General features: G+C 52.7%; 1 protein-coding gene across 2 annotated transcripts in view; it reads right to left on the reverse strand.

The window, feature by feature from the left end:
- Positions 1 to 1,457, reverse strand: part of SCUBE3 (signal peptide, CUB domain and EGF like domain containing 3) — a 33,307-nt gene extending 31,850 nt beyond the window's left edge. For both annotated transcript variants that reach the window (XM_036096202.2, XM_078055448.1), the window contains exon 1: positions 1,373 to 1,457. In XM_036096202.2, the coding sequence (XP_035952095.1) occupies positions 1,373 to 1,457 (85 nt within the window). The remainder of the gene's footprint in view (positions 1 to 1,372) is intronic.
- Positions 1,458 to 15,743: the final 14,286 nt, after the last annotated feature.

Genomic DNA, 15,743 nt, shown 5'->3' on the forward strand with positions numbered 1-15,743 from the left:
TGGAGAAGAGGCAGTTTGGGGTTGGAAGGGGGTGGGGGTGGGGTCTGGTATGTGACAGCTACGGATCTCCAGTACTTGGGCTCTGCTAAAGGACAGGTTGGAGGAAGAAGGAGGTAGTTGAAGAGGCAGCGTTTGGGAGAAGAGACTGGCGTTGATATAGCACCTCCCTTTTACCAGAGTGGGAGCCCATCCAGCACACAAAAGCAGCTTAAGAGCCAGGCGCTCAGGCTCCAGGACACGGCGACCTGACTGCCAGAGACTCAGGCTTCCCCAACTCCCAAGTTCAACTTTCCCTTCTGGCTCAGCCACTTCCACACCCCAGCTTGGCTTCAGGAGCCCCTGGGACAACAGGCAGAATCATATCCTCCTCGGCAAAGCCTTGCCAGGAGGAATTTTCTTTTTGTCCATATAAATCTCTTCCTGGGTGAGGACATGATGGGGGGGAGGGTGCAGCAAGAGGTCAAGGGGGAGGGGAGGCTGTCCCCAAGAGAACTGTAGCCCACCAGCCTGGTTTCTGCCAGCAAAGCCTTGGGACTGGCCAAGCAATGAGCCTGGGGTCAGGGATGGGGGCCGGAGGGCCTCCCTGTCTCTCTCCCTTTAATTCCTAGAGGGATCTGTCAGAGCTCCCCAGCCTGGAATTTTACTTTGTTATTTTAATGCAATTCTGACCTGGATTTAAATGGAATTGGAAACCCGAGGCCTTAATAAATAAATATTATGATAAGAAATGAAAGCCATGCAAGACGAAAGAGATTTCCCCCCAAAGAGGCAGAAAGCGACATTCTTGCTGGGAGCCAGTCAGAAATTTTCTTCTCTTCTTCAGCCCCCTACCATCCAGTGAGAGACGAGCTGGTCTTTCCAGAAAAGATCCTATTTTTCTTTAACATTTTTCTACTGATAAGACAACAACTTGGAAATTTTGTCTGACTTTGCATGAGGGTTGGGGGTGAGGGGAAGAAATACATGGCGTGGCTGAAAAGTTTCATTCTCTCCGTCTCTCCAGGCCACAGCTTAAGTTTCTGGCAATGTCTGAGAGAAGAGAAGATCCTCTCTCGTACTTTTGGAGGACAAGAAGTCTTTCGAAGATGCTGGGGTGGCAACGAAGTCGGGCAGAATTCTGAGGTGCGTGGCGACTTCTGCCTAGGGCCCCCCAAACTTCTCACTCCTCCGTGTCGCTCCTGGCTCCTCCAGCCTTTTGCCCGGGACGCAGCGCCCAGAGTGAGGTCAGGTCCCCCGGCCGGAGTGCGGGTGCACGGTGCTGGGTTCTGACAGCGGCACGCTTCCCAGCACCTGCCCTGCCCCTCGGAAATCGCGCCCCCCCCCGCCCTCGGGCCCCCGCAGCCCCCGCCGCCGTGCGCCCCTCCTTCCTTACCTTGCGCGGCTTTGCTGTGCTGGGCGGCGCGGGCGTGGACCAGCAGGACGAGCAGACAGAGCCCGGGCACGCGCCCCGAGCCCATGGCTGGAGCCACCGGCGGCCGGGCGGCCGGGGCCGGTCTCGCAGCCCCGGGACGGCGGAAGCCGGCCGGGGCCCCGCGCGCCGGAGGGGGGAGGGGAGGGGGCGCCCCGCCCGGGCCGGGCCGGGGGCTGCGGGCGCGGGGCGCGGACCGCGGCGCCCTCGGCGGGAGGCTCGCGATGCTGCCGGCTTCTCCCGGCCCGACGCCGGGGAGAGCGAGGCGGAGAGCGCGACGAGGCTGGGGGCGCCCGGCGCCAATGACGGAGGGGAACCCCCGCCCTCTCGGAGCCCGGCTCTGCTAGCGGCGGCGGCGGCGGGGCCGCTCGGTATAATCCCACCCAATTCCCAGCTTCGCCGGGAGAGAGCTGCCGCGGGAGAGCGCGCAGAGCCCGAGCGAGGGACCTGAGAAAGGGGAGGGGAAACGCAGCGCCAGAAACACGCCCTTTCTGCCTCTCTTTCTTCCTCTCTTGCTCCTTCTCCGTCTCTCAGACTCCGTCTCTTTTTCTTCGCCTTTCTCCTCCTCCTCCTCTTTCTCCTCCTCTCCTCGCTCCTTTTCGTTTTCTTCTCCTCCCCCTCCTCCTCCTCCACCACCTCCTTTTTCGTGCCCTTTTTTCTTTCAAATGGGGCCTCGGCGCGGCGGCCGCTCCCCCTGCGCGCCCGGGCGCGGCGGCCCCCTCCCCAGGCTGCCGGGCCGCTGCCTGCAGGAATTTACAATCCGGCGCTGGGGGAGCGGGCCCGGTCTCCATGGAGACGGCTTCCCCGGGAGCAGGGAGGTCAGGCGCAGACCGCGCACAATCAATGGATCAATGCAAGCCCCGCTCGGCTCCAGACCAAACAGCACCGGGCTCCGGCTCCTTCTCTCTCCCCGCGGGAAGAGTGGGGGAGCTAGGGTGCGCCCCGGCGCTCGCACGAGATGAGGGCCGTGCAACGCAGGTTTGCACGCACACCTCCACGAGGAGACAAAGAGAGCTCGGGGTGTCGGGGAGGCTGGGGCGGACGGGATCGCACGGGCACTCCGGCACGCCCGCCCGACACAGCCCGTCACGCGAGACACGGCCACATAGGACCTCGAAAAACCGAGAGGGGCTCCGACTTCGGGCCGAAGGGCGCCCTGCCAACTCTTACCTCCACCACCCCCCGCCCCCCCCCCCCCCCCCCCGGTCTCAGTGCTCCTTCTTAGTGCTGAGTCCACTTTAATTGAGGACCAAGAAGAAGGTAGCCTTCCCCCAGATCAAACTGCCAGCTCCAGGGTAGACTCCCTTGCAGTTAAGGCCTTGGAGGTAGCCCACTGAGTCACCCTACCCATATAGAGGTGGGCTCACATATAAAACACTCTCAAGCACTCAGCACAGGGGCAAAAGCTAACCCATAGGAATATGCCTATGCGTGTAAATACAGACACAAAGATCTGCACAGCACGCTTCTCTAAACCTGCCCTCACAGCTTCAAGATGTGGTCCCAACCAGTCCATTCTGAGCTCTTCTTATCTCCAACTGCTGGCAGCGGAGGAAAGATAAACGATATTTGCAAAAAATAAGGGCAAAGAGTATACAAAGAGCAGTGTCTCTGAACCATGGACACTGCCTCCTGGGTGGATTTAGAGTTCAGCGTCTTCTCTCCTTTCATCCTAGGGAAAGACCCCTTGAAAAGGTGGTGAGGGCTTTCTTGGAGTGTGGAGCTCAGTCAGCCTGAGACCATGCCAGGTTCCAGGCAGTCACTTACGGTTCAGAACCAATTTTTTTCAGGTAAGAGGCAAGTGGAACCCAGGCTAACCTCACAAAGCCCTCAGGATACCCGGGAGGAAGGGAAATGACCAGAATCATCCTGAAAATAACTCCGTTCTTAGACAACCTTGACACTGGCAGCCTACATCAGCTAGGTGACAGGTGTGATATGTCAGAGGTCTCCTGAGCCCCCAGGGAGAAGAATTGAGCCCTTCCTTCCCTAGGGATTGAATAGAAGAGTAGGAGGACGGAAAGAGTCTCAAGCATTTGGGGTTTTGTCCTGGCTCTATCCTGGGATGAAGATTGCCTTTGGGCAAATCACATCTCAATGAGCCTCAGTGTTATCTAGAAAACAAGAGGGTGGATTAGCTCCTTGGTGGAAAGGAGGCAGGAGACAGTGCCCTTAGGAAGCCTAGGGGAGGAGGTCTTGAGAACTCCTGCTTGGCATGAGAGATGATGGTAGGGATGGAAGCACACAGATCACAGGGATGGTGTGGAGGCCACAAAAGTTTGGGTCAAGTGATCTCCCAGGTCCTTTCCAGCTCTGTCACTCTAGGACTCCCTCCCTCCTTCATTCCATTGGCAAACCCCTCCCCTTGAAGCTGCTTTGCCTGCTGCCACCAATTATGTATAGGGCTGGGGGACAAGTGCAAACTTGCCATCCTTTCTGCCCCAAACAAGAGAGTAGTTAAAAAAAGAAGAAGAAGAAGAAGAATTGGAGGTTGCCAGATGGTGCCTGATCTACATGGGGACACAGGGAGAGAGTTGAGAAGCCCTCCTCCCCAGGGCAGGGAAGGGAGATTGCATTGTGCCTTGCTTTGGACGCTCGTGTGAGCTTCTCTGGGTCCCTAGGGAGGAGGGCTCTGGCTCACCCTCTAAACCACAGGGGAGGTGGGCATGAAGGATTCTGTAGGGGCAGATTAAGAGGTCACCTCAAACCTTGTCTCTAGTTCAGTGTGATTTCCTGGTCCCCTGAGCGTGGCCATTGCCCCACCTTAGCTGCTAAGTCTCTGGGAGGCTCGGTGTCTTTTACTCTAGTTTCCTTTTTCCCCTCATTTTGCCAGCTTTTTCTCCTCTCCTCCAGGATTGGGTGAGCTTCCTCCACATCTGGGCAGAAGAGGCAGATCCCTGCTCTGCTCCCCACCATCCAGTCTGGTCCCAGCCCACCCCTGGCCCTGCAGACGATTCTGCAGGAGCAGAAGCAAGGCTTCTATCACTGGGCACTGTGAACTGGGGAGGCTGGTCCCACGGCCCTTGGCCCTGTCCACTTCCGCAGGGACTCACAGCTGGGTAGTGACACAGGAAGGTGACAAGGAAGAAATCATGAGATGGCACTTGCAAGTGGTATTACAAAAGCAGCAGCATATGCCATACCCTCACCGGCAGGAGCAAAGTGTCACAGGGTTCTCTGGGCCTCCCACACTCTCTCGGGCTTTCTGCCTTCACTTCTGCTTCTGACAGTCATTTCCTTCTAATCTGCCCTGCAAATGTCTAGGGAGAGAACTGCGCTGGGGACCTAGCCTGATCCTGCTTAGGGATACCTCTGCCAGGGCCCCAGCACACTCAGAGACTTCCCCTCCCCTGCCAAGTCTCCTTCCATGAGCCTTTGCTTTTTCTCTGGGCTCCTCAGCTCCCCCATCTCTAAAATGGGTCCAGTGACCTTCCTTGACAGGGAGTCTAGTCTAATGGAGAACATGTACACGTCAGAATTAGACCATCCCAAGGACAATGTCAGGCTCTCCCATTTTCCAGCCATCTATCTGTTTCTGCTGAGTTATTTCACTTCTCTAAGCCTCAGCTTCCTTATCTACATCATGGTCACACTACCTCAAAGGTGGGCATGCATCACTGCTTAACTACATGGGCTCAAGAGTAAAAGAAACCCTGTGATTCAAATCTCAGCTCTGTTGGGGCGCCTGGGTCCTTAGTCAGTTAAGCATCTGACTCTGATTTTGGCTCAGGTCACCATCTCAGGGTTGTGAGATCAAGCCCCGTGTTGGGCTCTGTGCTGGTCGTGGAGCCTGCTTAAGATTCTCCCTCTCCCTCTTCCTCTGCCCCCCACCCTGCTCTCGTTCTCTCTCTCTCTCAAAAAAAAGGGCAAATCTCAGCTCTGTTAACTTTCTAGCTATGTGACTTCAGGTAACTTATTCAATCTCAGTGAGCTTCAGTTTTCTCTTCCCACAAAGGGAATAAAAACACCTACCTCGAAATGTTATGGCGTTAATTAAATGAAATGATGAATGGAAACCCCCTTGGCACATAGTAGGCATTCGGTAGGCAGCGGCTACTACTGCTGTTCTTCTGACTACTCAGAAGGAACAATGGTTTTTACCATTGTTTTTAATAGTAAACATATAGTAGTACCTGGGAAGAAGCGGTCTTGTCCTGGGCCAGACTTTGATGCTACTGGGTGTGAGTACAACCAGCTTGGTTCAATTCTCACCACCCCCAATAGGTTCCATCTGTCACATGTTCTTTTTTTTTTTTTTTAAATATTTTATTTATTTATTTGAGAGAGAGAGAGAACAAGAGTGGGGGAAAGGGTAGAGGGAGAGGGAGAAGCAGACTCCTTGCTGAGCAGGGAGCCCCACGTGGAGCTCGATCCCAGGTCCCCAGGATCATGACCTGAACCCAAGGCAGACGCTTAACTGACTGAGCCACCCAGGCACCCCCGTCACACGTTCTTACTGAGAAGTTTCCAGAAATGCCATGCATCCCAACACATTGCACTCATCCACAGCACTTTCAAGTTGGAGAGTAGAAGGACACTCACCTGCCAGGTGGGGTAGCTCCAGAATCCCTCTTTCTCTACCATCTTGTACCTCCTACCCTGCATGAAGAAGACCCAGACACTAAGACAAATTAGAGCTCATAGCTACCATTTACTGAGTACTTTCTATATGTGCCAGGCACTGTAACAGGCATTCCACTGCAAGCCTATCAGGCAAGAACTGTTATACCCATTTTGTTGATGAGAAAACTAAGGCTCAAGTAGGTCAAACTGCCCAGATGACCGACTAAGAAAGGACAAAGCCAGGACTTGGGCCCAGACTTGACTCTGAAGCTTGGGTGCCTCCTCCATTCTCTATGCTGCCTCCTCTGAATCCACAGAGACCTAACATTCTGGCCACTGTTAGAGTTTAATCATCTGGGGCAGGCTGAGGGTCACAGACCAGCCCCTTCACATATAAGAGGGAATAGGGCAGTCATCTTGCTCTGGAGGATCATGTAGGAGTACAACTTCAAAAGGCTTTAGCCATCGGGTCTCCTGGTGATGCATTCGGTTAAGCATCCAACTCTTGGTTTGATCTCAGGGTGGTGACCTCAGGGTTGTGAGATCAAGCCCCGTGTCCCGCTCTGCACTCAGTGCAGTCTGCTTAAGACTCTCTCTCTCTCTCCCTCTCTCTCTCTCAAGTAAATAAAGAAATCTTTTTAAAAAGGGGTCTTTAGGGGCGCCTGGGTGGCTCAGTCGTTAAGTGTCTGCCTTCGGCTCAGGTCATGGTCCCAGAGTCCTGGGATCGAGCCCTGCATTGGGCTCCCTGCTCGGCAGGAAGCCTGTTTCTCCCTCTCTCACTGCCCCTGCTTGTGTTCCCTCTCTCGCCGTGTCTCTCTCTGTCAAATAAATAAATAAAATCTTAAAAAAAAATAAAAAGGGGGTCTTTAGGCATCACATTTGTCTAATGAGAGGTCACATGACTTGCTCAAGGTCACACAAATTTAAGAGGCAAAGCTAGAAGCAGAATCCATGTCTCCCCTGACTTCTGACTTTTGGATCAGTGCTCCTAAGCCTGTACCCTCAGAGCTGCCAGTCCTACCTCTTCCGGTTTTCGCTCTTCCTCTTCCTGATGATTTGATCAGTCATGAATCCTTCCATCAGGTGGAATATGGTACTCATCACATAACTTCTCTGCAATACACGCCATCCTAGGCCCTCTAGGGCCTGCAAAAGAAATAGAAAATGTGATTCCCTACTCCAAGAGATATATCAACATTAGTGCGTATGGTTACAGACCCCTCCACATCAGAAGGCAAATCCCCCCCGAGGGCTGGAATCTCACCAGGAAGACAAGATCTGTATATGCAAAACAGACTATGCATATGCAAATGCAACATCAAGCAATCTGGGTGAAAGTGCCCCGGAAAGTCAGCAAACAGAAGTTGATCATCCAAGAAAACTTCATGGATGAGGAGGGATTTTAGGTGAATCTTGATGACACTTAGAAAGAAATCGATGGACAAGATAGAAATAGAAACACTAATCAGTGACTGACGGAGAAAAAAGAGAATGCTCAGAACAACCACCACCAAAGAAATGGAAGAAAGGTGGGAGGGGGGAATCATTCCAGGTCAGCGGACACGTTGATCCTATTCAGTCCTTGTGTCCCACCTGTCTGGGATGGCTCCGGAGCCATTTGGCCATATAGGCAGAGGATTGGAAGTAATGCTCTCCGCAGAAGTCTGTTCTGGCCCTGGGATTCTAGGACTAACTTGCTCCAAGGCCCTTAGTCTTGCCTTTACAAGAGAGGTCTACTGGCAGCCCTGCCAAGACCTGGGTGGGGAGGGGGGATAGCCCAGTCCAAGCTGCCCATACCTGTTCCAGTCTCTCCTCTGGCCACTTGGGTGGCCTCCTTGGCCCCTCGTCCCAGGGTCCTCCCAGCCCTTCCTCCCTGCCCACCCCCACACCTGAGTCACTTTGCCACCTGCTTCCTTCCCACCTGCTTGCTGGCTGCTTCCATGGAGGAAACGAAAATACCCAGCCTGCCAATTGGCATCGACACCAATGCGTGGTTCCAGACCCCTCCACATCACAAGGCGAGTCTCCAAACAGCCCGGAGTTTGTGCCCTGTCCCTTTCTACACAGCTGCTCTTCCAAACTTTGGTTTCCCCTCTGCCAGCCTCAGCCCCCTGACTTCTCCCAGCAGTACCCTCAACTCCTATATCATGGAGAAGCCAGAAGCCATCTGGCAAGAACCTCCTATCCCCCAACTGCCTCTCCCTCTACTGCTGAGAGAGGGGTCCCTCCTTTTGGCCAAGGCCAATCCTGCATACATGGGCAAGGATCCCATCTTGTCTTGGCCCTATAGGGAGCTGGGGCTGTCAGTTATCCCCTCCCTCTCCTGAATCCCTCACCTCAGCTCCTTCTCCTACAAATGCAGGATAACCTGCAGCATCCTACAAACTTCCCCAGACCCCGCTGCCTCTGTCTTTTCAGGCTCCTGAACTTCTAGGAGGAGCATGCCTGCTCTCCATCTCCACTTTGCTGCTTCCCTTAACCCCTCACCCTAGTGCAGTCTGGCCTGGGGCCCCTCTGACACACATCTGCTGGGGCTCCAGTGACTTCCCTGTCTCCCTATCGGGCTGCCTGCCAGTCCTTATCTAGCCTGACCTCTCTGCGTCATCAGAAGCCTCTGAACATTTTTCTCCCCCTTCTTGGAGCCCTTTCTTTTCCCAGATCCCCTGCTAACTGCTCTCCTTCCACTGGCCTCTTAAGTGTTTCTAGCTTGGATTTTCTCAGCTCTCACATTATGTGACCTCCCTAGGGACTCTCACCCGGGACAGCAAGGGTGGTAAAAAGAATATTGGCTTTGTGGTCAGACAGTTCTAAGTTCAAAGCCCAGCCCATCAGTGGGTGAGTTTGACCAAGTTTCTTCACATCTCTGAGCTTCAACTTCCTCATCCAGCAAATGAGAAGGATGAAATTCTGACCTTGCAGGTTGTTGGAGGGTTACTGCTGATAAGTCTCATGGAAATCCCAGCACAAAGTAGGTGGAGAGTTTGCTCCACACTGTGGGGCCCTATGGCTCCAGCTACCACCAATGTGCTGAAGACTCCCAGATCTACATCCCTAACCCCTGTTTTTCTTCTAGCTTTTATGCTATGTGTCCAATGTTCAGATCTCTTTCTCTAGCTTCTTCCTCTCTTTTCTGTCTAGTTCTATATTTCTGCCTACTTATAGCTCTTTCCAATGGCATTTTTCAAGACCTCAAGCTGAATCGACACCCAACCAAACTCACAGTTCCTCTCAACACTCTCCCCTGACCTGTCCTCTTCCTGTGACCTCCACCTTGGGGTTAATGGCCCCATAACCCACTCAGCAGCCCCAGCTGGATTTCTCTAGGACCAGAAGGACTCTTTTTTTCTTTCCATCTCTAGACCACTAGATCCTGTGAAACCTCCCTCAAATCCATCCCTCCTGTCAACCCCATAGCCACTGCCTCCATTCCGACACTCGCTGTGTCTCCTGTGGACCATTGCTAACAGGGGTAAGTTCCAGACTCCTAGTATGGCACATGTGGCCCTCTGTGCCAGTCTTGGACCTTTCTCTCCAATGACATGTTTGTCTTCTGATCTCGCCATCACTGTACCCAGACCACACCATGCCTGGCATATGCCATGTTCTTGCCAGCTGGAAAACCACAGCTACCCTTCAAGATCCAGCTTAAATGTGCCTTGTTGCAGGCCCAGAGCTCAGTGGTCCTTGTGATGGCCCTGGCCATGCAGTACCATAATGGTCTGTTTCCCTTCACTGGTCTTCCAAACCTTCGAGACCCATTGGTCACCACTGTATCCCCAGCCCCGAGCACATAGTTGAGCTCAGTGAATGTTTGTTGAATGAATGAAAGAATGAAGGAATAGTGAGCTCATGGGAATCGCAAGGAGATTCAAGGGAATCCCAAGGAACATCTCTTGACCTGTCTCTCTGCCTTCCACCAGCCTGAGAATGCTTTGGGTTCTTGAAAGGACTGGTGGCAGCAGAGGGTTAAATGGAGGGGCAGTGTGGAGGCTCCAAGCTGAAGAAAAACCACCGAGATGCAGGGGGCCTAGGAGGTGACTCTGGCTAGAGACTCTCAGATTCTGGAAGACAAGCAGAACTGGAACCTCGCAAGCCAGAGCTCAGGATCTCCCCAAAGGCCAGGGGCCAAGGTGGATGGGGCCAAGTCCACAGGCAGCTTCTATCTGGGGGAAGCAGGCTCAGGAGGCAGGTCCCTCATCCTCCTTCAACTGCTCCATCAAAGATCCTTCCCACCAATGCTGAAAATCCCATCATAAGAGGATCACTCCTTTGAGCTATACCTTGTGTTCCTTGAGTCCTAAATACAAATATCCTTGTGAGACAGGGTAGCAAGATTAAGCCTTTGCTGGTTAAATCTTTAATTATCAGTTGAAACCTTAACAAAGGTGTGGCTGAGGAGGGGCTGAGGGACGCTCCTGAAGAACCTCCTAACTTCGCTGAGAGCAGGCTCAGCTTTGCTCCTCCTGACCTGTTTCCCTGTGGCTCTCCTCCCCCAAATCCCCACTGGGTTCCCTCCCCAGAGGAAAAGTTGGAGAGACAGAGACAGGGCGTAATTCCTCTGGGTACCTCAGATCAAAGAAAGGATGGGGGGAGGCACTGGGGCAAAGTTCAAGGTATTCATGAACCAATTCATAAAATGAATGGCTATTTTAAAAACTCAGTTCTCCAATAGCTTCTATTGTATTTTCTGAGAAGGGCTCCCACAGGACTGAGAATCCTGTTAGGAGAAGCTGAAAATTTGCAGCAAGGAAGGGGTCAGAATGTTTGCCAGCTGTGTGCTTATGAGGAGTGTCAATATCCGTACAGAAGTTTGCCTCCCTTGTTTGGCAAGAGGCTCTCCCTTCATGCCACCTCTCTTCCTCTGTCTTAGGTGGAGAGCTGTCCCAGGCATCATGTCAAGCTGGGTTGGCAAAGCTAAGGGGGCATCACAGCCAGGCTGTGTCTGGCTCACTCTGGTCCTGCAAAATTATCAGTCTGCGGGAGGCTGCAGTGCGCTGGTGGAGAGCAAGCCTTGGCCCGGACTCAGGAATGCTCCTCCCCATGATCAGCCTAAAGCTCCTGAGGAGCGAGAGGAACTCATTCTAGTCCTCTTCTGCCTCACCCTCCCCTCCACGCCCTGGTCCAATCCTGTTGCGATTGATTGAGAAATTGGGTTGCTCCTCTGTGGCGGACCCAAGCTGTAATGCCACCCTTAGCCAGTAGGTGCCGCCATCTAACATACCATCCTCCAGCCCTTGGCAAACGCCTGAAATCGGACCTTGGGGAGCCTACTCAGGGAACCCAGCGCCTCAAACAAATTTGCAAATGGTGAAGTCAAGATGTGGAATTAATTGTATGTGTGCTTCTTATAACCGTGGATTCGATTTTTAATGAGTTTGACATTCTTTGTGCACTTACTATGTGCCAGGAACTTAAAGGAGATGGGAACTCAAAGATGACATAAATTCTGCTTTCAAGTTCATAATTAGGTAGGAGAGAGAAATTTGCATCTAAATAATTAGAATATAAGGCAGAACATGGTAAATGCCCAAACACAAAGGTGTCAACATAAAATTGTAATGAGGGCACAAAGAAAACAGATTAATTCCAGCTGGAAGCTGGGGGACGCCCCAGAGGGGAGGGTTTAAAGACGACCTCAAAGAATACATCGAATTCCCATATGTGGAGTTGCATGAAGAGGGCCAGGGCTTTCCCGGTGGTGGAAATGAGGTGAGCAAGGACTTGGAGGGGGGAAGGTCTCCAGGGGACTAATAATGTAGCTCAACTTGAGACAAGTACTGACGGGGACAAGTACTGAGATCTGAAAGGTGGGCCAGACGATGAAGAGCGGGTTTCCACGTGATGTTAAGGGGTTGTGCATGGGTCTGGAACCCCTGATAGATGACTTTAAAGCAAGGCGACAGTGTGGCTGGCTCACGTCATGAATTGGTTTTATATACTCTGGGCTTTATGTACTCTGCAGGATTTCTTCAATGTTTAGAGAGTTTATTTCATCATGGATGCAGAAAGAGAACAGAGAGAAGGCGGGGGGGGGGGGGGCAGTGGGGAGACACGCAAAAAAAGCAAGAGGGAGGGAAAGAATGGTTAGAAGGAAAAGAAAGATGGAGAAGGAGAAAGAGAAGGAAGCAGCCGGGGAGGAGGCAACGCAGACCCTGCCGTGGGAGGAGGCTCTGCTCAGGGGCTGCACTTAGGGAGCTGTTTGGGCTTTTCCAGGCCAGTGGCCTCGGGCTCCAGGCCCTGGCCGACCGCAGAGGACAATGTGAGGCGGGTTTGTTTGGTGATGTGTTTTCTGCTGGCCCTGTTTGTTTGTTTTCCGTTTTTCTGGCAGTGTACACGTCTGGGATAGAGAAGAAGGAGGTCAGGGACGTGACCGGCATTGACAATGGCCCCGGGGCCAGGCTCTGGGCTGGCAGGATCCTGTTGTGGGGGCTTGGTGAGCATCGGAGCCAGACTTTGGATGTCCCGGGAAGGGCCTCTATGTGGGTGCCCAGAGCCAGGTGGCCTGCCCAGCTTGGAGATGGTTTGCCCCAAGCTCTTTGTCCCTGTCTTTTTCCACCCTGGCAGGAAAGAATTAGTCCTTGAGGCCTGGGCTTCTTGCTTGTGTAGCCAGGATGTCATGCTGGGCTGGGGAGCCCGTGGGGGTAGCAAGACCAGCCACTTCCAGCTCACCTCAGGGGTGCCCACGAGAGCCAGCCCACTCCCAAGCGCTGATGATGAGTCTGGCTTTCTCTCCTCTATCCCACAGCCCTTGGAAGCCAACATAACGAGCACTATTAAAGTTAATGAAACGCAATGAGTCCTCCGTTTGCTCAGTTACAACTCTTTACGAGATTGCTCCCTCTTGCTGAGGAGATTCATTTGAGCTGCCAGGGCTTGGCCTTTGTCCCCCTAATTTTTATTGGCCCATTAACGAGATCAGATGCTCTGGGCTGACGAGGAGGATCTGGTACTGTGGTCCCAACAAGCCCCACTGGGTCAAGTCTCAGGTGGCCTTTTGATTCCAAATTAGCCTAGAAACAGCCCCTGTTGCCTCTTTTGCTTCCCCACCTCCAAACCCAGTTTTATATGTAGGTACAGCAGGGATATGGGAAGATTCAGAAGTTAGGAGATGCTTTCCCATCCCCTTTAGAAAGGGTCTCAGCCCACTGATGGAGTAGTTCCCCTAGTAAGAACAGTTCCTTTAGCTTAAGGGTTTTATTCCCCATTAAGATGGAAATACAGGGATGGCTGAGCCTGGGTGGCTCAGTCATTAAGCGCCTGCCTTTGGCTCAGGTCATGATCCCAGGGTCCTGAGATCGAGCCCCGCATCGGGCTCCCTGCTCAGTGGAGAGCCTGGTCTCCCTCTCCCACTCCCCTGCTTGTGTTCCCTCTCTCGCTGTGTCTCTCTCTGTCAGATAAATAAATAAAATCTTAAAAAAAAAAAAAAGATGGAAATACAGAACCCTGTTAGTCATTTACATGTCGGTGTGAATTATTTTGTAAGGTCATGGATAGGCTTCAAGGGGATCTGAGGATCTCCTAAATTGTAAATAAACTTTTGTCTTCAGTGTTCATTTTCCCAGAGAGAAGTTTTCTACAGCTTTCTTCAAAGTTGCCATGACACAGACAACATCCCCCTAAAAAAAACACCCCATAGAGGTGGAAGAAGAATGGTCCATAACTGGGGCACAGAAGACAAACTCTCCTACCATCGCTTGGTCAACCCCACTCTTGAGGAGACACCGGTCCCCTCCTCCTTGGGAGACATTTCCTCCAGACCTCCCATTGTCACCACAGCTCAATCATGTCTGTTCTAAATCTTAAAACCAACCTCACCTTGGAGGACTGGGGCAAGAGGAGAGCCCTTTCATGCTATGTTGATTCACACGGCGGAGCTGTGATGATGGGCTTGCGTGCTGTTGTAAATACCCATAAACTCTCTGCAAAGTGCTGGGCATCGCGTGCCATTGGGGTCAGAGAGGAGGAGAGTACGGACCTGGCAGCAACTGTCATGAGAAGATCTCAGCTGTGACCACGGAGGAAGAGGGCGCCGTTTGAGCTGGTCCCTGTAATCCCTTGGCTTCCCCCGCGGAGCAGGTGGCGCGTGCGCAGTGATACCTCGAAGGGCCCCTCCCCCGCTCAGCCAGTCCGACTGCGCTTATGGCTTAGGGACGGCATTGCCACCGGAAGGCCCGGGTTATAATGCAAAGGGGCTGCTTGGGCAGATGAGTGGTACCTGAGAGCCTGTTCTTCACCCAGCAGCCCGACTCCTCTTCATGCAGGGTTTCACAACCTCAGCACTCTGCATACGTGTGGGGGGATGTCCTGCGCAGTGCAGGATGCTCAGCGGGGTCCCTGGCCATTACTCACCAGATGCCAGCAGCACACCCTCCCAGGCTGTGACAACCAAAAACCGTCTCCAGACATTGTCAGATGTCCCTTCGGAGCAGGGGGCAACATTGCTCCTCCCCCCACCCCAGCCCCATTGAGAATCTCTGTCATAAAGATTATAAATCAAATCATGTCACTCCTTGATGAAAATCTTGCAATATCTTCCCATTAAGCTAAACATGAAATCCAGGTGCTTGGTGTGGCCTTCAGGGCCCCTGCAGGCTAGACTTGCCTCCCTTTCCAGCCTCATCCAAGCCCCTCGGCTCTCACCTGCCATCACCCGTTGGCCATATAAACCTTTTTGACACACCTAGACAAGCCAAGCTCTTTCTTGGAGAGAGTGGAAGATGGGGAGACCTCACAGATTTGGGATATGTTCATATATACTTATGACAACTCTTAAATATTTGACTTACTGAATTGCTTAGTTTTCCTGTCTCCCCCCATAAGAATGTAAACTCCCTGAGAGCAGGAACCTTGTCTGGCTTGTTCATTGTTGTATTCCCATCATCTTCCCTAGTGCCTGCCTCACGGAGTAAGTCCTGAATAATTAGCTGTGGAATGAACGAATAAGGGTGGCAGGGGTTTAGAGAGGGAGAAGGATTCTTCTGGAAGGTCAAGGGAAGGTTTCTTGGGCACGTTGAGGCTTGAAGCTTGGGTAGGAAGGGTGAAGAGTAGGAAGGGCAAAATGTGTTCTGGGACAGGGCTGAGGGGACGGCAGAAGCAAAGGCCCAGAGAAAGCACAGTGGCCCAAATATACTGCCACCGACCCAAGGGACATGCCAGCAGCAGAAACTCCTCATGGGGCAGAAGGACAAATGTTGTGTGACTCGTTCTTGGTCTGAGGGGATTCAGGGGTGAAGTACCTGAGTCCCTTGATGAGTAAGTAGGGAGAGAAGTCAGCCAGGTTGGAGCCTTGTGAAACGGGGGCCAAACAAGGGAGGGTTTTGATGGCGGAGCCTGGAGTCCGGACTTGGCTGAGCCTCTGAAAAGTAATGATTATTCCTCTCATGGTATCTCATGTCGGTGACTCTGACGGCTCTGGTGGCCTCCGACCCCTGGAACCGACTTTGTGGCCGGAAGAGAAGTCAAAGCACTGACCAGACAAGTGGGCCTAGACCAGTGCAGAGAGCCCTGGGACTCAAACGGAAGAGGCCTGGGGCCTGGTTCCATCTTCCCTCCCTCTCTTGATGTGTGGCCTTGCTCAGAGGCATTGGACTGCAATGGACCTCTGTGTCCTTCTTTTGGAAAACAAAGTTAACAATACCTGCTCCGTTCAGAGGAGAAGTGAGGTCATGTTTGTGCAGCATTGTGAGCTCATTGGAGACAATGAGTGTATTCTTCTTAACAGTAACAATAATAATCATTACTGCAAATCTAACCAGTAAATATATCTCCTCTA

This window comes from Halichoerus grypus, chromosome 9 (assembly GCF_964656455.1).
Source record: "Halichoerus grypus chromosome 9, mHalGry1.hap1.1, whole genome shotgun sequence".
NCBI classification, from domain to species: Eukaryota; Metazoa; Chordata; class Mammalia; order Carnivora; family Phocidae; genus Halichoerus; species Halichoerus grypus.